General features: G+C 42.2%; 1 protein-coding gene across 1 annotated transcript in view; it reads left to right on the top strand.

Annotated features, from left to right (window-relative positions):
- The window catches only part of LOC140332065 (leukocyte elastase inhibitor-like), a 45,878-nt gene extending 27,625 nt beyond the window's left edge, over positions 1 to 18,253 (top strand). The window contains exons 5-9 of the mRNA XM_072413364.1: positions 15,206 to 15,343; positions 16,378 to 16,495; positions 16,846 to 16,988; positions 17,098 to 17,265; positions 17,855 to 18,253. Of these exons, the coding sequence (XP_072269465.1) occupies positions 15,206 to 15,343; positions 16,378 to 16,495; positions 16,846 to 16,988; positions 17,098 to 17,265; positions 17,855 to 18,253 (966 nt within the window). The remainder of the gene's footprint in view (positions 1 to 15,205; positions 15,344 to 16,377; positions 16,496 to 16,845; positions 16,989 to 17,097; positions 17,266 to 17,854) is intronic.
- Positions 18,254 to 22,898: the final 4,645 nt, after the last annotated feature.

Here is a 22,898-nt window from a genome sequence, read left to right as displayed (position 1 = left end):
TAAATACCCCTTCTCTTTTTTATTGTATGTTGTATCTATAAACGGGTATTTGGTACCATTTAAATATGTCTGTTGGTCTGTCACTCTATATCTATAGCTATGTTTTTCTAATTGAACCCGTGTTTTGTACCCTTACTTTGTATCTAATAAAATTTTTTTGAAGTAAATCTTTAAATCAAGCATAAATTCAAGCATCAAGAATGGATTGGTGTGTATATTGGTCCTAAACAAAAGTAAATATCATCTCTATGTGACATGCACGGTACCAAACCACTAGGTGAAATGTCAAGGAAGGCCGTGGTCAAGGCAGGCAGCAAGCAAGAAAGGTCAGGAACAAGCCAGGGGTCAGGAACCAGACACCCAGGAAATAGACACTGGTGACATGGGGCCACTGCAGACACGGGAACACAGGAAGCGACAGGAGGCACAGGTGACACTGGAGACACATGTAAAACTGCAGACACAGAGGAACACTAGAACAGGAAGAGAAACACCAGACTGGGAAATAAGGGGTTAACACAGGAGCTGGACAGGGAAAGCACTGAATTAAACGGACAGTTGAGGGGGCTTGGCACTAGTGGAGGCACGTTGCACGCGAGTGCTGTCTGAGCTGGCTAAATTGCATGGGCGAAACTGATAAAGCTTGGGAGAGCAGGCGCGGCCAGGGTCAGAACCGCCCACATGCACAGGAGAGAGGCGCCTGCACTTTAGCGAGGAAGAAGTTTGTGTGACAGTATGGATATGTTTGTAATGTTAAGAAGAAAAAGAAGAATATCTAGTATAACCTGAGGTATGAGAAAAAGTTACTCATGTAGATCTGTGTACTTGTGCTCACTGGTTGGTAAAGCCATAAAGTAGTATTGAGGAGGAAAACCTGGATATTAAAGAGTACCATATATATCTGTGTTAAAATATTGTGCGGGGATATTTGGCCTTTAAGCGGACATCTTGTTTATAGAATAGGAGAAAAGCTGTTTACATATACATCATGTATTATATACATCATATAAAATACGGAATAAAAGGGTCATTAAGGAAATAGAAAAATGGTGTATGGTTAAAAAGTATTAGTTTGAAGTTGTCATATTACTTGGGGTACAGGAAAGCAGGGATCATGCATAGGAAGAGACTGTATCCAACTATGTATTAATTGCAGAGTCAAAGATCTGGCCTGGAGGAGAAAGCAGCCGGGATCTAACAGCTTGTGAAAGCCTGCCTTAGAAAGTCAGGGTCACAGCATCCTCATGTACAGCACTGCGCAAGTGCTGATTCTAATTGAGTGGAATCTCCTTCCTGGCCCCTCCTCTTCTTTTCATAATCAGCTCAGTCACATCCGCTAGCGGCAGCTTTGGTAGGTGTCAAAGTCAAACATATTTCCATATTAGTTACATAAAAAACAACCCATTTATAGTAGGAGAAAACCTAGGTAACATACTTTAGCTCAATAACAAAATAGGTATGAAAAATAAATAAAATATTCAGGAGTGACACTTCTGTAAGGTTTCAAGTCAATTCCTTTTGCGTCTTTTCTCAACATTTCATCCCCATCGCTTGGGGATATATGTTAAATTAAGCTACAGAAATTTCATATATATTACAGAAGTCCAACATCCCACCATTTAATTGTGGTTGGAATGTTTGTTTAAATATTTTGTAGGCGTTTTGGGTTTGTGTATAGTACAAAATTATACACCCAACCTACTGGTAGTAGGTGGACTACTTATTCATTTGCATGATTGTGGATTTTTGTTGACTCATTGCCCCTGATTCATCAAGCAGAATCGGATTATCGGTCGCGCATTCGTATTCGCGATCCGAAATCGTACGCGATCGCGCTATTCAGCAACTGAAAAAGATCGCGGCCGGAGCCGCGCATCTCCGGCAGCTTTACACTGGCGAGCTTGTAGCACACTCGAGTCCGGACCGCGGTAATCCGCGATCGATGGCCGCGCGTACTTTCGCGCTTCCAGCGAGCGCGGATTTTATTGATGAATCAGGGGCATTGTACTAACCAAGTGAACAACACACATTTGCAAAAGAAACCACTGCTATTTTTTTTGATGCCTTATTGAGTTTGGGAATACAAGTCCCTTGATTCTTTGAACACCGTTCAATTATTTGCAGCTGCACCCTAAAGAAAGGAGCTGACCCAAAGTTAACACATGTGTGTCCCAAGAAGCAAGTATGGTGTATGCATAGCCCAAAAGAAAGGACTCACTTATTCTGGTGGTCACAATGCATAAGCACACATCTTTTATTGACATCATTCTATACAGTAAAAAGTTTATTGATTGCATCAAGATCAGCCAGACTCAGGGTTTATAGCATCTGGCCAGAATTATCGACTTGTAACGAGGAGGAGAATGCTGGTTGCTGTGGGCATGGGGAGTTAGGTAGGTTTTGCTCCTATTTTCTCTGTTCCCTGTAAAAAAAAGCAATTATTACTTTTAGTAGGGCCGGAGTTCAGCTTTAAAAGTACAGGTTAATCACTTTCAGCGGCACATTTCACACCTATTACACTTACCAGCAGTAAGTTGGCAGCCTTCCAATCAATGAAGTAAACAAAAGTAAAGTGCAAAGCAAGTGCATTCGGGGGGTGGTGGATTAGAGCCAAGATCAGACTTTAATATTTTCAGTTTTTGTTTTGTAAAAATGAAGGCTGAATTGTTCCATAGTGCCTGCGCCATGGTCCCCTCAGGCAGGTGGCATGACATCACCCAAGGCACAAATTCATTCAAGTAGTGATGGGCTGATAGCCTTAGAGACCACCGGGCTCCGGGCCGCAAGGTGTGGCCCTTGAGGTGAGGAGAGCGGGAGACTGTGTGGGAAGCTTTCAGAGCAGGTGGTATACAGGCTTAATCTGAGGTCCAAATGGTCAGGGCAAGCAAAGCATAATGGAGCTCCAGGTGAAGGATCAGGGCAAGAGGCAGGCAAAGAATAATCAAGGTCCAGACCAAGGGTCAGATCAAAATAACAATATGGTTCAAGAAGAGTAGCGAGGTAGCTGGTACAAATTCAAAGCACTAGCCACTATTACTTCTAAAGTATAAAATAGCCTTTTTCTCCTTTAAGGTGCTCCTCCTTCCTAACCTGTGTTAGTGTATGCTTGACCACCCACAGTCATGTGAGACGAGAAAATGCACCTGCATGCATAGTAAGGCAGTGAAAGAGAACAGTCGCTAAGCTTGACAACTTAGCAGGGCAAACAGGCGCAGAGTGCCGCAGGGTGGTTCAATAGAGAGCACTGCGGGAACCGACAAGTCCTGTGATAGTGGCCCCTCCTTAAGCTCAGCCTCTGGGTGCCCCAAGGGTCTAATTTAACTGGCAATGCTTGATGAAATGCCCTTACCAACCTGGTGGCATGAAAATTACATGAAGGCTTCCAGGAATTTTCTTCTGGGCAGAAATCATTTTTTTTGACTAGGTACTGGAGGTGGCCCACTAACCTCCTAGTGTCCAAAAGTATCAAAGGGTTCAAACAAGACACATGGAATCAAGTGGAGGGATAGACGGGCTTTTATAGGCAGAATTTTTAAAAAAAGTAAATATTAATTTAATAATACAAGTTCTGGAATAAGTGGAAGTGGAGTAAAAGTGGGTAGCAATTGATGGTAACTTTGTTAAGATCTTGGTAATCTGTACAAAGACAAAGGGTACCATTCTTGTTTTTCACAATAAATATGCCCACTCCTGCAGGTGAAGTGGAAGGCTGGATAAATCCCTTACAAAACCAAGCACAATCCAAAGGGGACTTTTTAGGCAGATACAAAAATTTAACACCAACTGATTTATTAAATTACACTGGGGAACAATTTTGAAAAAATGTTTTGTTGACCTAAATTTGTAGGCTTATTTACACTAAAATATGTATGCTGATTATGAAAGTGCAGTTTGTTTTCTTCTACCACGTCAGGTTTTTTCTCTACCACCTATATAAAAGTGATTACTGTAGCGTAGATTTGTATATTCATTTACACCCAAGACAGTGTGGTCAGAGGTTGTGTGCTGCTCTGGCTAGTGAATAAGCAATATTTCTTTTTCTACTTACACACGTATTTCCTTTCTTTCAGATCATGTCTGGCTCTGCTGTTTCCCATTGTAAGTTCCTAAACAACCCTGATTCATTTTGTTATATCTGTGGCAGTTTCACCATTCCCAGTCAAAGAGCCAAAATCAGCACATTTGTAGAGCAAGCCAATTTGGCATATTTCAAAGTTAAACTTAGTGTTTAAGATAAGTCTTGGGCCCCCCATAAGGTGTGCAAAGAGTGTGTCAAGAGTTTACGGATGTGGACCAAGGGAACACGTGATAAGATGCCATTTGGTATACCTATGGTTTGGCAAGAGCGGGGAAATCATTTCAGTGACTGTAACTTTTGTACAGTAAACTTCAGGATATACCAAGAAAAATAAATGTAACATAGAGTATCCTAGTCTACCATCAGCTATACGCCTAGTGGCTCATTCAGATGAAATCCCAGTGCCGGTTTTCGTTACACTACCCTCTCTTGAAGAACATGATTATGGTAATGAACTAGGTGACAACAATGATGAAGAGTTTGAAATTAAAGAGGACTCTGTTCGTAAGGGATTTGATCAGCATGAGTTAATTGATTTGGCACGTGATTTGGGACTATTGAAGAAGGCTTCCAAACTCCTAGCATCAAGACTGCATGAGAAAAACTTACTTGAAAAAGGAACAAAGGTATCGTACTTTCGAACCAGAGAAATTGCATTTCTGCAGTACTTTAGAATTGACAGTGACTTTGTGTATTCCTATACCTTACCTGGTTAATTGGATACCAATTATAACTCAACTGAATGGCAACTATTCATCGATAGCTCAAAGCGGAGCTTAAAGTGTGTACTCCTTCACAATGGCAATATATATGGGTCAGTCCCAATTGGCCATTCAGTTTCTCTTTGTGAAGATTTTGCAGACATAAAGAGAGTCATTGAGTTGTTTCAAAATCACCAACACAGTTGGGTCATCTGTGTGGACCTTAAAATGGTATGCTTCCTTCTTGGTCAGCAATGCGGATACACCAAGTATCCCTGTTATCTGTGCATGTGGGACAGCAAAGCTTGTGGGAGGCATTGGGTGGAAAGGAATTGGCCTCTAAGATCTGCCCTAAAACCAGGTGATCCAAACATTCTACATGAGCCACTTGTTGATAGAAAGAATTTTATATTCCCGCCTCTGCACATGAAACTGGGTCTGATGAAGCAGTTCCCAGTTGGTAGGAACCTTGGCAGTTCATTAAAGCTTTGCCAACTGAAGTAGACTTTTTCAAGTACCTCATTTTGGCTTTTCCTAGCCTGTCATTTGAAAAAATAAAGGCCGGTGTGTTTGATGGTCCACAGATTTGGCAGCTCATCAAAGATGAATATTTCATCAGGACAATGTCAGAGGTCGAAAAGAATGCTTGGGTATCATTCAAAGCCATTGTCAAGAACTTTCTTGAAAACACACAAGCAAATAATTACATAGAAATTGTCCAGAAACTCTTGGAGAGCTACAAAATGCTTGGTTGCAATACGAGCATCAAGGTGCATTTTCTGCATAGCCATCTTTCTAACTTCCCGGAAAACCTTGGTGTAGTCAGTGATGAGCAAGGTGAACAATTCCACCAAGATTTGAAGGTCATGGAAGGACAGTATCAGGGTAGATGGGATGTACATATGATGGCTGACTATTGTTGGAGCATCCAGCGGGATTGTGCTAACACTGAACACTCCAGGAAAAGCTATAAGCGTAAATTTTTACCTTAACCACTTACCCAAATAATTTTCAAATGTTTTACTGTAAAAAAATGTCATGGAGTAACAATAAATCCCTTGTATGGACAAAAGAAATTTAAATAAACAGTACATTCAAGTTATTATTTCATTAGTTTTTCATTGAATGTAACATTTTTATGTTTTTTGACTAAAATGGAGGGTACCCTGTATGGATGTTATAGCAAAAAACTGAGGTCATTTGTGGATTTACCACCCAAAATTATAAAAAACAAGTATAAGATCTAACTCTAACAAAAATGCGTTCCCCAGTGTTGTTAAAAATACAAATTATCAGCAAAAAGCTCCTTGATTATTTAACACATATCTCAAATCGTCCTATTCTTTCAAACAATTTATTGGATGGAATTTCTTAATTGTAACTTTATTTAGTCCAGTATTTATCTGCGCTGTTGGTCGATCCTGGAGATTAGCCGGAGGAGGTAAAAATCAAATATATTTTGTATCTTTGAAACATGTAAATAAAAATGAATTAAAAAATGAAATGTATTAAAGTGTAAATATTGAATTTTGAATGTACAATTGATGTATTTGTTTTATGTTTTGATCCCAATCAATCTCCTGAGGAAGCAGCTTTTGTCTGGGACATTTTGAGCTTTGTGTTTAATATTCAAGGAGCTTTTTACTGATAATTTGTATTTTTAACAATAATTTTGGTTTTATTCATTGTATTTTTGTATCTGTCTAAAAAGTCCCCTTTGAATTGTGCTTTGTTTTGTATTGGTTTTATATGGTATGTGTAACAGTTCCCTCTAAAGATAATACATATGGACTGGATATACAGTTTCTTCTTCTAGTGGATGACTCCCTTCTTCTTTTTCATCAATATACTCCTTAAGGGTATCAATTTAAGGTTCTGAGGGAGGGTAGATATGACCAAACAGAAAATTGACTAGGTAGTTCAATTGGACATACATTGAGGTGGAAGAACACCAGCCACGTTTTTGTCAAAAATGTCCAAATAGTCATGTTAAACAAAAGGGACAAGCCCCTTCTTCTAAGTGTCTAAGCACAATAGTGGTTTGGGATTTAGCAAACAGAACTAGTGATAGTACTTTGAAAAAAAGACACCTCCCTACTACCTCAGTTGACACAAGAGTTGTGGACTTGCAATCATGGCATTCCCAGGATAACAGGAAAATGTGTGGAAGAAATCACATCATAAATAAACATTTTTGATGCCCAAGTTACCCAAGGATAGTTGTAAGGAGCAGAATTGTGTAAATTGTTACTGATCAAGGCTTAATGCCATCTGCAAGTTGCAGGAAGAGAGGTTGCTTTTGTTGCGAAGGGGCACATGGAGTTGCTTAGTGAGGGAGGCATCTAGAAAACAAGTGCAAGCCCAAGAATCAAGGATCAATGTTTTTTAGGGACCCTGGAGGTCAAAGAAGAGAGAGACAAGAGATGCGGGGGGAGGAGTCAGAGTAACTGGGATTAACTCACCCTCCCCACTGACATGACAGGACAGTCTCATAGCAGATGACCAGGAGATACCACAATGTAAAAAGAGGTTAGCCTGAGACTTTTCCTGGTGTTTTTCTGTAGACAGTGAGGTTCTGACAAGGCCCACCTGCATAGATTCCTGACAGTCCTTGGTGGCAGGAAGCTGAGTGAGGCTGAAAACTGATGATGGAGCAGGGGGTGGTGAATTAGAAGACCAAGAAGACTAAGCATTGTGCCTAACTAAATTCTCCGTCATGCACTTCTGTAATCTTCTATTAATTTGGGTAGCCAGCCTAATCAAATAATTCAGGAAGTCTGCTATTTCCACTTCATTGGTGCTTGAGAGTGGCACAATATTTCTCCACTGGTCAATGGCCTTGTTGAAGGCTGAAGTGGGCTGCATCAGAAGTGGAGGAGCTCTGGGGGCTGGAGTTCTGCTAATCTTTCAAAAAGGGAGTTTGCATTAGTCAGTCAATTCTATTAGTTTGAAGGCTCAGACCGCGGGCTTCTCCTAGAGGAGGGAGATAACAGTGCCCAGCTTGGTGCATTCATCATACTGGGCTGCAATGAGGAACATATCTGGCAGAAATTGCAGAAGGCCCAGGATCCCTAAAGACTGGCAAGAATCTCCAAAGAAGCTATCAGGTAGCGGAATCTTAGGTTTATGTGCAGCAGGAAGGAATGGTCCTGGAAGTACTGTCTGACTTGGTGGTGGTGTGGAGGTGTGTCTGGTGGAGTGGACAGTGTTTAAAGGCAGCCTTCCAACTGGACGCAATCTTTGGACCTTTTGTACCAAAGATCTTAAGCTCAGAAATCTACTTGCACAGTACTTCAAGCTCCTAATTGTCTCCAGAATCAGACATATTGGTTGTGACTTTCTGTCAGGGTTCGCTTAGGCAGGTAGCATGGGATCACCAGCATAGAATCTAAATGACACCCAGACTTTACCAGGGCACCTCCCAAGGTCCACCAGTTTTTTGCTTCAGTGTCCCTAGGTCATGGCCCTCGGTCCCCCCTCATCTGAGAAAGAAGGCTTTGGTGAGGAGACATGTGGAGTTCAGCAGGTGCGAGAGGAAGACTGCATAAGAAGGGGTCAATGCTGGCGGTAGACAGGCGTAGTCTGTGTCAAGATAATTGGTCAAGGCTATTGAAGTATAACTTACGTTCAGGCAGAGGGTCGGGGCGGGCAGCAGGAAAAGCGTAATCTAGGTCCAGGCAGAGGGTCAGGGCAGGTGGCAGGCAAAGCATAATCCAGGTCCAAGGGAAGGGCCAGTGCAGGAGTGTAATCCAGGTCAGGGGTCAGAGCACAAAAGAGCACAAATAGAGTTTAAACGGAGAGCAGCAGGGCAGCTGGCAAAGTTACAGCACCAGTCACCATTACTGCTGAGGCTAAAATAACCTCTACCCCTTTCAGGAGTTCCTCCACCCTGGGCTGTGTCAATGTGTTCATGACTGCCCACAGACATATGAGGCCAGGAAGTTTGGCTGCTTGCTCTGTCAGGCAGTGACAGAGAACAGGCGCTGAGCTGACAGCTGAACGGGCAGACAAGCAAGGGATACCACAGGATCACACGGTTAGATGGGTAGCACTGTGGGAACAGACAGGTACTGTGGCAGTCTGCAGCTACAGAGGTCATTGATAGTTTGCTATAAAGCTCATCTACTGCCATTTACTGCAAATACTTCTACCAGTAAGTCCATGGCCTGGCTCATGGACAGGAATGGAGTTTTTTGTAGGATTACCTGGTGAAATAAAGGAAAACCATGACCAGGTAATTTGGATCTCCCGCCCCCACCCTCCAAAAAGAAAACCACACACCTTAATTTTCTAAAAACATTTCCCGCACCCAACATCAATTTTCCTTTTCCCACTCCCACTACCCCTGCCTACCAGCCAATACTCACCACCCTCCAAAAATCACAGACACCTTCTTTGGGTTAAAATTGGCTGGCAAGCAGCCGTTTATTATACCAACATAAATAACAATAAATAACCATAAATAACCATAAATACTTGTAATAATAACCATATTCACATAATATACATATTATTTAATTAACATAAATTAACATATATAATAACGTATAACCTTATACTCTTACATATACTTTACATTTATTAATAACACCTTTTTACAACCGATAACTTTATACCATCAACTTTAACCAAACCCAATTTACTGTGCAGGCTTGCACTATAACACCAAAACACTCCGGTTTACTCCTCCAGCTGCAGGTCTAGGAACCAGGTAGAGTCCGTTCCCCCAAAAATAGTTTAACCATACACTGTCCCCTAGGCGCCCCCACGCCGCCTCAGGGGCCCCCACCATAATACCATTTAAATGGGCACCCTACCCATGGGTTGCCCTTTCCAATTACCAACCGGACTCATACCCCCTAAACCCCAACCGCCACAGCGCCTCAGGCGTGACACCTCACACCTGAGCGCTCCTCCACACCCGAAGAGCTCTTTGAATGCCATCTTGAAGGCCCAAAAACCACATGTCGATGCCCACCGCATTTAAATGCACCCCATCATAACGCAAGAATCTACTGGTATCCTCTTCCAGCTCCCTGTGCCGAACCACCACCCCACCATTCCGGGCCACAAACCTGCCAACCTCTTTGTTAACTTTTATCTGGGCCTTATTCAGCCTCTCCACAGATCGTGCACCCCACCACGTAGCTCTGGCCACTATGTCAGACCACACAATCACCAACCCCGGGAACTCCACCTGTAACCTCAAATAATCCAACTTGACATCTCTAATCAATTCCTTCATGGACCTACGCCCCAAATCATTACCCCAAGCATGGATAACTACCACATCCGGCGGGCGGTCCCACGATGCGAATCTCCAGAAAATCAGGCACCACTCTACTCCACAACATGCCCGGAATACCCAGCCAACGCAATGTAGCTACCTCTCTGGAAAACCCCAACTGCCGACCATCCGGCCGAACTTCAGCCCGCTTGGCTCCCAACCAGACAAAGGAATGTCCCAAAATCCAAATTAAGACAGGCCGCGCACCTAGAACACAAAATAAATATGAACAACCATGTAAAAACAGTTGCAAGCAACTCCCACCCCCCGTCCCGACTACCAATCCCATCTCACAACAGGTGAGGCCGAATGTACAATTGAAAACGCCTGGATTCCCACCGGCCAATCTGTTTAATTATCCTTTCCCCCGGACCCCATCTAGCAGCCTCAGTAGCTGCCCCAATCCTAAATGAATGAGACGAGTAGACCCCAGGGTCTACCCCCATGACCCCCAAGCATTTCCGGAACACCGCTATGAACTGAAAACGGGACAAACAGGCCCCATCCTCATGAATTAGCAATGGACCATCCCTGTGTGGCCTAAGTCTAAGAAAATCCCCCATTACCGAGACCGGGCAGACCGGGGATCCAACCATCGGGAATAGCCGCACCCGAAAACCTTTCCCCACTTGATCCGTTTTTGATTGCCGTATAAGAACACTCACCTTGCCCGGCGTCCATTGCACATCCTGAAACAGCACTCCACCAGCTTTGTTCCTGGCCGGACTGACCAACTCCCAATGTGCATAGCCCCAAAAAAGGCCAAAGAAAACTCCGCCTTGAACAGCAATACCTCATACTCGCTTGTGCACACCCTCCCCAACACGGACAGCAAGCCCCCCAACAATTCAAAGGATACCGGTCTCCGAAGATCAGCTGTCCGGCGACCCCTCCTATAACCCTTGACCGCTTGCCGAACTACAAACAGTTTTGTAAAATCCCGCTTCCCCTTTAACTTGCAATAAAAGGCCATCCCAGCTAATTTCCTATTAATGACCGCCACCGATACCCCCTTTGAGAAATCCTGAGCCAACCAAAACAACAACAAATGTACCGGTTCTATTCCAGGCCCCAAACCTCCCAACTGCACACTTAACCGTTCCCATTCCAACCAAACTGCAGAATAAGCCCCCCACGTCCGCTCACTCACCGACCTCCTAATCATATTACCAATTAATCCAGTACAATCTTCCACAACTCCTCCGGACAACGCGCTCCATGCAGATCTGCTCCCGGTGCCAACAGACGAAACCTGTCCCACTGAAAACGAGACAAGGCATCAGCAATGACGTTGTGTAACCCTGGGATATGACGCGCAAACAAATAGATGTTATGCTGAAGGCATTTCAGCACCAGATGCCGCAACAGCCGCACCGCTGGCGCTGATGAAACCGACAGGCTATTAATAGCCTGGACTACCCCCAGGTTATCACAATGAAACCTCACCTTTTTGGTAGCAAGAGCCTCCCCCCACAATTCAACCGCCACCACAATGGGAAACAATTCCAATACCACTAGGTTTTTTACCAAACCAGCCACCACCCACTCCTGAGGCCAGGCCCCCACGCACTATTTTCCTTGAAAATACGCCCCAAACCCCGTAGAACCTGCCGCATCTGTAAACAGCTCCAAATCCACGGCTGACACTGGCCCTTCCAACCACATAGCCTTGCCATTACAGGTGTCCAAGAAAACCTTCCAGACCTGCAAATCTGCCCGCACTTCTCTAGACAAGCGCACAAAGTGTTCCGGCCGCCGAACCCCCACCGTGGCTGCCGCCAACCTCCTACAAAAAATCCTACCCATCCTGACCACTCTACATGCAAAATTCAACTTACCCAACAATGACTGCACCTCCTGAAGCCGCATCTTCTTGCGAGCACACGCCGACACCACCTCCTCCCGTAACGCCCTCAATTTGTCCAGCGGCAGCCTACTTTCCATGGCAAGGGAGTCCAATTCTATCCCTAAGAATGTAATGGTGGTCCCAGGACCTTCTGTCTTATCCTCCGCAAGAGGCACACCAAACCGCTCCGCCACATGCTGCAATGTCCCCAGTAGCACCCTACATACAGAACTACCCGCCAGCCCAATTAACAAGAAATCGTCCAGGTAGTGGATAACTGAATCCACTCCCGCCACCGATCTCACCACCCATTCCAAAAAGGAACTGAACAATTCAAAATGTGAACATGATATAGAACATCCCATAGGCAGACATCGGTCCACAAAATACTCCCCCTGCCACTTACAACCCAAGAAGCGCACATCCGCCGGATGTACTGGCAGTAAGCGAAAAGCCGCCTCTATGTCCGCCTTAGCCAACAACGCCCCTGTACCATAGCGCCGCACCCACTTAATTGCCGCATCCAGCGATGTGTAAGCCACTGAGCACAATTCCGGATCGATGCCATCATTCACCAATCCCCCCGGCGGGAACGATAAATGATGAATCATCCTAAACTTACCCGACTCCTTTTTGGGCACGAAGCCCAACGGGGAGATCACCAAACCGTCCAGCGGTGGTTCAAGAAAAGGCCCACTCATCCTCCCCAAACTCACCTCCTTCCTCTATTCTTCCGAAACCACCGCCGTGTATTCCAATGCAGATTTTAAATTCCTGGGTTCCAGCGGGATCACTGCCAAGTTGCAAGGTATCCAAAAACCCTCCTCAAAACCCACCTCCAAGATCCGCGCCGCCACCCTATTAGGATACCTACCGAGGAAAGGGCGCATCCTTGCGATAATCACTGGGGTCCTGCCCTTTTCCACTGCCATCGCCACCTTTTCCGGCTCCGTTCTTGAAGCATCTTGCCAATCCGTGGTTCCCCCCACACCCAGAGAATTCATGACGAAACCGGCAGGTGCCCCCGAACTTACAAGATACCTCGTTGTACAACCAGCAAAGACCTTTTTTCTTTCCAGCCGGCGACGCCCCTCCCTGAGACCCACTGGCCCCCCCCCCTGAAAAAACTGCACACCCCCCAACTTCCCCAAAGACATAATCTGCATCCAGAGACCAATGTCTTTGTGATCCCACCTGAGGGAAGGACGCACGGCTTTTCGCTGACGAAATTGTTCATCATACCTTAGCCATGCTGTTCCCCCAAAAAAGTTTGTATGCTTCCCTGATTGTATCCTGGTAGCAAAACAAACTTGCACACAGCCCAGGTTCCCGCTCCCCCAACACACTGGCCAGTATGCTGAACGCCTGTAGCCAATTGAAAAATGTGCGCGGAATTAAACGATATCTGCGCTGTTCACTTTCCTCCTTGCGCCCTTCCCCCGCCTGTTTCTCCACATTAAAGCGCTCTAACGGCAACAAAGAGAAAACATCAATATATTCACCTTTCAAAATGCGCTCACGCACATCCTCTTTCAAGTGGGCTCCTAGGGGTCCCTCGAAGCAAACGTAGAACTCTCCTCTGGCTGCATCTCCCACGCCGTCCACCAACCGTTCCGATGTCCCCTTGCCCCCTGTCTGCCCCCCTTCCCACTCCCCCAAGCCAATCTCCATGGACGAACAAACTGACCCCTCCTGTGACTCCTTCGCCCCCCCGCCAGACCATCACATACAGAAGTAACCTCCCTGTGCACACTCCCCCCCCCGGTTTTCTTTAAAGTCTGCACCACCTCCCGCAGCCCATCCAACACATCCTGCATGGCCCCCCCTACTGCAGCCCCCCCACTGCCATCCATACCCCAACCCCTCCTATCCCCCCCACCCCAGCAAGAATACAACTGTACCCCATACCCCCATACGGGACGCCGGCCGCCTGGAGGACCTCCCGAGCCCAGAGCGGCTCCCCCCCGCGACCGGAGCAGCCGCCCCAGCCACAGAAGGGGCCACCCCGGACCCTCCATAGCCGCGCCCTGGACCGGGCCAGCCGTCCCACGCTTCCGCTGGGGCCCCGCGGTACGCGAGGCCCCGGCTTTAGTTGAGGCCTCCGCCACTGCTGACCAGCCTGCAGACACACGGGGGCTGTGCTCCCTGCCAGCCACAGCCCCCTTTCTGGACAGTCTAGCCCGAGTCCCTGCAGAGCGCAGGGGCCCAGTTTCAGGTGAGGCCTCCCCTCTCAAGGCCTCACCTGCTGGGATGAGAGGGCTGCGCTCCCTGGCAGCCGCAGCCCCCTCACCAGAGCTCCGCCGACGAAGGGGATTCCTCCCTACTCTCTGCCCGGCCTGGACCAATCGTTGCCCAGCCTGCCTGGTAGAAGGGTCCCTCTGGGGGCTCCCAGCATGACGCTGAGCTCTGGCAAAAGGTTCCGGGCTTAAGCGCACCGGAGGCCTATGCCTCCGAGACCGTAGCCCCCCTAAGCTTGCTACCTGGGGCCCACTGGCAGCCCCCCCAAGAACTTCTGCCACTCTCTTCTGCAACCAAGCCTCACCTCTTGAAGCTGCTGCAGCCCTAAGTTGAGCCATCAATGCGTCACAAGACTCCATGATGCGGACCTGTCTCTAATTTCCCTTTCCAGAAAAAACTGTCCCTCCTTTCTGACGGACCTTCTTACTTAACCCTTTCTATTCTCCTCCCCTTAGCATGTGACCAGGCCTCGTGCTAATCCCCACTTCCCCTTGCACTCTTACTCACAGCTTGTCCCCTGCATGACCCTCCAGCAGAACAAAGAAACCAAAAAAGGGGGAGGGTGGGGGCTGCCCAAATACCTTAGTCATGCCGCCCTTCGCAAATTCCTCTGCTGCAGGCCTCCCTATCCAGCCACCACAAAAGTTCTTGGGTTGAATATGCTTTATTGTAATCTGAATTTGAATTTTAGGAAATTCTTTATATGTGACTATGACCCTTCAGGAAGATTATTTTCATTTTCTTCCTTGTTTATATTTCTGTTCTCGTCATTATGCTTTTGATACCGTTCTGATAAAAAGAAAATGTCACGTGACAACTGGTCACATTAACATTTTTTTATCTTGATCTCCAAAAAATCATTGAAAAAATCACTCATATCTTTTTGATTTCTGTTCTTGTGAGAGATATGTTAATGAATAAATTAATTACTCCTTCTATTGTTTATGTTATATTTATCTATTGTGATGTACAGTATGTAATGTTGCCACAAAAATGAATGAGAAATAAATGAAAACAAAATATGCAATATATGAATTTAACAACTCTGTACACAGAATTTAGGTGGTGTACCAATACAAAATATCACCAAAGCTTTTGAAGAGCTTTATTCAAAAATCAATCAACCCAGCAACAACTTTATTCTGAAATCTGTTAGTGGGCTATACAGTGATTACAGCGTCCCTGTTGCTCAGGTAAGGAATTTTAAGACAACTTCTTAATTTCTAATGCAAATTCTTAACTAGTATCCATGTACAGGCCAAATCTTTCTAAACCTCAAAACTCTGCCAGGTACTTTGATTTGTGCTATAAAATAGGAAGCAGTTTTTATAATTCAATGGTATAGTAATAGTTTTGTACTCAGTCTTGGGCCATTAAGTCACATAACACTATTAAAGAAGTTTACGTCAAGTAGTTGTGATAATTTCCAATGACAGAGGAATTAATGAATGATGTGTGCGCAGAGCCATTCTGTTCAATGAAGTGGGGAGGGGGGACTAGCGCCACCCCACTGCGCTCTTCTCCAGTGCACAGTGTTCATTCCCATTCAGTGGTTCATCAATCTGCACAATCTGACTGTTCACTTGTTACATTTTTGCCCACACTAGCACTTATATTGAGTCTCAGCAACTATTATCTGACATGTGTATGTGGCATAAGCTGAAGTTAGTTCCTGTTTTTGAAACAAAACATGTTCCATTTGGATTTGGCTTTATGTACTCAATCATTGTATAACATAGGTTTTATGTGTGAAATAAATAATAAAATGCCTACCCACATTTTTTGTTTATTTTTAAAATAGTGGGAAAACATTGGCAGGTTGTCAGGTTTTATTGATGTTAGTGTCTCGGGTGTAGAGATTTTCTTTTTTTTCTTTTAGTTCCTAATATCACCAGTATTGATCATAGGAAAGCAGTGTTATCTCCACAAACATTTAGCAAACTAATGTAAAAACTCAAAAGCCCTAACCCCGTTTGTGTATTTTTACATTATGACCATGTGGCACCTGTCACATAGGATAGAAGCTTTATTAGGTCAGCATTTTTTTGGCCATGTAATGTTTTAGTACACAACATAATCACTTTTCCCAAAGCAACAGAACTAAAATAAAAAAAAGTTGTATGGACATTGACTGTTTTTCTACTGTCCAAAAAGTGCTGTTTTTTAAGTTTATATATATATATATATATATATATATATATATATATATATATATTTTTTATCCTAGCAATACAAGCAACAAATGAAGAATGTTTTTCAAGCTGAAATACAAACTATGGATTTTGCTCATAGTGCAGATGATGCCAGGAAAAAGATCAATAATTGGGTGGAAGAGCAAACTGACAGTAAGCTTAATGATGCTACCTTATTTTGATAAAATGTTTAAAAAAATGTCTAAATATTTGTATATTTAAAATAATTTCAGGTAGGCTTTGTACCCATGTTTGTTTCTGAAACTCAACAGTGAAATTAGTATTTTTTTTTAATGCAAGAGGAGATAGAAACCTGTTAAATCCAGGCTAAAAGAAAAAAAATGCAAATGATCCTTTTTTTTCTTTCTGTCCTATATTGTAAAAAAGAAAGGTCCGCTTTAGGTTTAAAGCAAAATAATTTATATTAATTTTATTTTTCTGTGTGATACATAAATAATGTTGATTAATACATTGCAGCAATGTTCTCTGTTTTTACCTCCAAGGTAAAATAAAGGATATTTTGCCTGAAGACTCAGTTGACTCATTAACAAAGTTAGTCCTTTTGAATGCATTCTTTTTTAAAGGAAATTGGGATGCGAAATTTCCTGAAGAAAACACAAAACAAAAACCATTCAGGCTGAGCAAGGTTTGGATGAATTTTCATAAAATATATGTGTATACATGTTATGAATTAGGACATTAGATCAGGTTGGTGTTCTACTTCCTTAAATTTGTCTAATTCTTTTTGTTCACAGACAAAAACTAAAATGGTACCAATGATGTCTCAAAGAAACAAATTCAACCTGTTCCACATTGAGGAGCTTAGAACACTGATGGTAGAGCTTCCTTTTGAAAATGATGACCTCAGGTTTATAGCACTAATGCCAGATGACATTGAGGACAATACAACTGGTCTGGAACAGGTGAGATGTCATTATTTAGATATTTTTTTTGCTCATTAATACAACACCAGCCATTTATAGTTCTCCAGTTCCAGTGCTCAGTACCCACCTTTAAAGTAGGTTCCTACAATAGCATAATGAATTGAGTAATAACATAAAGAAACACATCAAAGCTCTTTGAAAAAATCAGCTTTGAGCAACTTATATATGGAATGAACACTGTTTATCTCATACTTTTAACTAGTTTTTTTTTAAGGTGCAAGCACCTATTCTCATTCCACGTCAGTGGCAGAGATAGTCTACAATCTAACACTCCAAATATACCGCTAATAAACTATAGGCACACTATCATACCAGAAAGTGTACTGGTATTTTTCAGGAAGAATTCCAGTTTTTTGGGTACCACTTAGGCACAATAAACTAATCCTTCTGTTCCCTCTAACATCATGCTGTCCTCTAAAACATAGCTAATCATTGATTTGTACATTTTGGTCATTTTACCAGTTAAAACATTACATTCATTACATTACATTACATACTAAAAATCGGTTTGAATGCATATTTTTTTGAGGTGCCCATGTTTATTTTTACATTTTTTAATTATTACTAGCTACAAAAAGAACTAAGCTATGCAAAGCTAAATGAGTGGATGGATCGGATGACACAAACTGAAGTGGAGATAGAACTCCCAAGATTTCGTCTTGAAAATAATTATAACCTGAAACCGTACCTAAGCAAAATGGGAATGGCTGACCTCTTTAGTCCAGGAAAAGCTGATCTGAGGGGAATATCAGAAGCAGACAACCTGCACGTGTCAGAAATATTTCACAAAGTGATTTTGGTGATAGATGAAGAGGGCACTGAGGCTGCAGCAGCTACTGGAGATATTGCCACTGTCAGTACACGCCCCATAGCAGAAAAAGTCCAGGCAGATCACCCCTTCATGTTCATCATAATGCATACCAAGACAAAAAGTATCCTATTGTTTGGTGCCGTTACTTCACCATAGATAACTGAATCATTAAACAAATTAAGAAACAAAATAACATATGTAAATCTGCATTAAAAAAAAAAAAAAAAAGTATGTATATATATATATATATATATATATATATATAAAAATATATATATATATATATATATATATATACCGGTATATCTCCTAGCAGTTAAAAAAATAATGAATATAAATTGTGTGTCTTGGCAAAAATATGAGGTAAACATATTTTATTTACCGTATTTTCCGGCGTATAAGACGACTTAGCGTATAAGACGACCCCCAGCTTTTCCAGTTAAAATATAGAGTTTGTTGCACTTAAAAAAAAAACAGTAACAAAGAAAATTTTTACTTTAAATAATAGAATTGTCTACCCTTCTATGTAAAGTAGTCACACAGCGCCACCTAGTGGCTGATTTGTAAATCACAATATTCTTTACTACAATATAAATCTATACCGCATGGCCCACAGCGTTCCCCGAAGCTCTCTGACGGCTGACTCTTGCTAACCCGAGCTCGGATCTTCTCCCCGTTCAGGGGATTGGTAAATACCCGGCGTATAAGACGACCCCCAACTTTGGCACAGATTTTTCGGTGTTAAAAAGTCGTCTTATACGCCGGAAAATACGGTATGTATGAACAGTTGCACCCCTCCTCACTGAATATTCCATTTGAGTGAAATGGAATTGAACTAAAACAAACAAGTTGCTTTGTTAAACCTTGTGCTTTTGACCCCTTAGTATAAAAACATTGAGGTCCTTATAAACCTTGTTTTAGCTTATGATTTGGGTGCGTTAAGGGTAAGCTTCAATTTTGCCCAAGAAAACTAGAGATGTGAAATACCTTCACCAATATACCATTTGCAATCTCAATAAAAATGTTGCACTATTACAGAGGATATTTATTATTTATATAAGTGTTTCTGTAGTAATTGCTGAAAGCCTACACCTTGTTCTTTGTGTTACCTAACATATTTTCAAACTTGGTATAGTTACTTCTTTTTTAGAAAACTTCCTATGAGATGCAATGCTTCTCTGGTAATGCATAGACAATTGCTGCAAACTTAAAAAGAAATCTGAATATTTGTTCCCCCACAATACATTGCCCTCTTTAATTTAGAAAAGTAAGTGTGTGTGTGTGTGTGTGTGTGGGGGGGGGGGGGTCAGCTTAAAGTTACCCAGCATCCAGATCATGCACCTTAAAAGGTTTACAAATTCTGAAGAGGTAGACAAGACCTTTACAAATACATCCTACATGCTGGAGGTCCTATCAAAATGTCTTTATTTTATAGAATTCCAAAGATGTACCCTATAAAAACACTACTGCCCCTCTCCAAACATCTCCAGCAACATGGATCACTTCCATTCTTCTATCTTAACTACATCCATTGATGCTAAATATAATTTGGACCACATTTTGTAGATCAGGTCTTAGATGTTTGGAGGGCCAGCAGTACTCCTCTTTTCTACCCTAATTGTTTTTTCAAAACCCATTGCTAAGTAATTACAAAATGATAGAATCCCTTTTTCCCCAGACACCAGCATTTTATAGATTTTTTATTATTATTATTTTTGTTATTATTAATAATAATAATAATAATACTAATAATATTAATAATATTTTTAAACAAGGCTCAGTGTTCAGGCCCTCTCAGTGTACATCTCTCTACACCCTCAGTGACAGACTCCCACCCTCTTAGTTGCAGTTCCTCCTTAGTAACAGACCCCCTCCAAGCAGACCTCCTTTGGTGAAAGACCTCCTCAGAGCAGTCATTGTGCCCCCCTATTGCTTGTTAGCAGACCCTGAGGAGAGGGAGGTTTCTGTGTTTGCAGATGACACCAAACTATGTAATGGAAATAATCCATACAGGATGTTTATATTCTACAAGCAGACCTGGATGTACTGTTTGATTGGGCAGCCAAGTGGCAAATGACATTTAAAATGGATAAACGTAAAATATGCACTTGGGAGCTAACAACATGCATGCTTCATACTGTCTACGGGGAATACATTTGGGGAGGTCAGAAATGGAAAAGGATCTGGGGGTTCTGGTAGATCATAGACTTAATAACAGCATGTAATGCCAAGCTGCAATATTTAAAGCTAGTAAAGTACTTTCTTGTATTAAAAGATGAATAGACTGCAGAGATGGAGACATAATCCTGCCCCTGTACAAAGCATTGGTCAGACCACATCTGGAATATGCAGTCCAGTTTTGAACACCAGTTCACAAAAAGGACATTGTCGATTTGGAGAGAGTGCAGAGAAAGACAACTAAATTAATAAAAGGAATGGAGGAGCTCAGCTATGAGGAGAGATTAGCTGAACTGAATCTATTCCCCCTTGGGAAGTGACGTTTAAGGGGGATATGATCACCCTGTAAAAATATATAAACGGTCCATAGAGAACTCACTACCCCATCATTCATTATTATACCTGTACTAGATAAAGCTAGAGGATTAGTGGAATATTTTATTTTAGTGTTCCTAGCCATATAATGCACATAATTTCTAAAGGAGCAGCAAAGATTACTATAATATTTTCACCTTTTATGAGGAAGTAAGTTAACAGGTGGACAGTGGCGTAGCTAACTTATGTCTTTCTTCAACCAAACCTACTATGTAACTATGTAACTATGTAACTATTTCCCTTTAAAATATTAACATAGTTACATAGTAGGTCAGGTTGAAAAAAACAAAAGGCAATCAAGTTCAACCACAAGGGAAATAAACATATCCCAGGTATAAAACCCTATGGACATAGTTGGTCCAAGGGAAGGCAAAAAACCCTTGGTACAATTTCCTTCAACAGGGAAAAAAATCCTTCCTGATTCCATGAGGCAATCGGATGTTCCCTTGATCAATGGTCACTGTTATCTTTACTTTGAAGCCTTATTACCCAGTTATACTCTGTGCTTCTAGAAAGGCATCCAGCATTTTCCTTAAGCAATCTATAGTAGTTGCTGAAACAACTTCCTGAGGGAGCCTAATCCACATTTTCACAGATCTTACAGTAAAGAATCCCTTCCTTATCCAGAGCTTAAACTTTTTTTCCTCCAGATGCAAAGAGTGTCCTCTTGTTTTTTGTATTGATCTCAAAGTGAATAAGTGGGAAGAGAGTTCTTTATATGAACCATTTATATATTTATACAGCGTGATCATATCCTCCCTTAAACGTCTCATTTCAAGGGAGAATAGATTCAGTTCAGCTAATCTCTCCTCATAGCTGAGCTCCCCCATTCCTTTTATTAGCTTAGTTGCCATTCTCTGCACTCTCTCTGATTCAACAATGTCCTTTTTGTGAACTGGTGACCAAAGTCAGACTGCATATTCCAGATGTGGTCTGACCAATGCTTTGTACAGGGGCAGGATTATATCTCCATCTCTGTAGTTTATTCCCCTTTTAATACAAGAACGTACTTTGCTAGCTTTTGATATTGCAGCTTGGCATTGCATACTATTAAGTTTATGATCTACTAGAACCCCCAGATCCTTTTCCATTTCTGACTCCCACAAATGTAGTCCCCCTAGACAGTATAAAGCATGCATGTTGTTAGCCCCCAAGTACATAACTTTACATTTATCTATATTAAATGTCATTTGCCACTTGGCTGCCCAATCAAACAGTACATCCAGGTCTGCTTGTAGATTATAGACACCCTGGGTGGACTGCAAATACAGAAATGGTACTTTTAATCCCAAACTCTATATCATTTATACAGATGTTAAACAGTAAAGGTCCCAACACTGAACCCTGGGGTACGCCACTAATAGCTTAAGACCATTCAGAGTATGAATCGTTAATTACAACTCTCTGGATGCAGTCTTTAAGCCAGTTATCTATCCAATAACAGATTGACTTTTCCAAACCTATTGATCCTAACTTGCATATTAACTGTGTGTGGGGTACTGTCTCTAATGCTTTAGCAAAGTCCACGTACAATATATCAACCGCTACTCTACTGTCCACTTGTCTAGTTACTTCCTCATAAAAGGTGAAAATAATAGCGTAATTTTTACTGCTCCTTTAGGAATTATGTGGATTATATTACTAGGAGCACTAAAATAAAATATTCCACTAATTCTCTAGCTTTATCTAATACAGCTAAAAGAAATGATGATGTAATCTGAGTTTCCTATAGATACCCTGTTGATATAAGTAACTTTTTTACTTGTTTCTTACCTAAATTTAAATTATACTGTTGATTCTATAAGTACTGATAACAGAATACAAATATCTTCAACAACTGCTTGTGTGTCAGTAGTAGTTTGGAACTTACTTCTGACATCTGGACTTCTCTATTTCCTTTAATATCCAGATAAACCATGGTAAGAGTAACTCCAACATTTATTGGAGAAAAGGCTACATTTTGGTAATTTTCTCCAAAGCTTTTTGTAAAGCTTCATGCAAACTTCATTGTATGATTTAACCAGAGCTTCCATGGTGGTCTTTGAAAGGGTCTGAGACACTCCATTTTGCTGCCTGAGACACTCCATTTGTTTCAGTTTTTAGTTATGAGAGCTTAGTTATGAGAACTAAATGTATTCCTTGGTTGTTTAGACTATATATGTATAAACCTGATGTTCTGCCAAGATGAGTGTCCTTGTTAATTCTGCTAAACTCAGATAATGTCGATTGTTTATGAATAACAAGGTGT

Source organism: Pyxicephalus adspersus, chromosome 5 (genome assembly GCF_032062135.1).
Source record: "Pyxicephalus adspersus chromosome 5, UCB_Pads_2.0, whole genome shotgun sequence".
Lineage (NCBI taxonomy): Eukaryota > Metazoa > Chordata > Amphibia > Anura > Pyxicephalidae > Pyxicephalus > Pyxicephalus adspersus.
The sequence above is the reverse complement of the archived record's forward strand: the minus strand, read 5'-3'. Positions and strand labels throughout refer to the sequence as shown.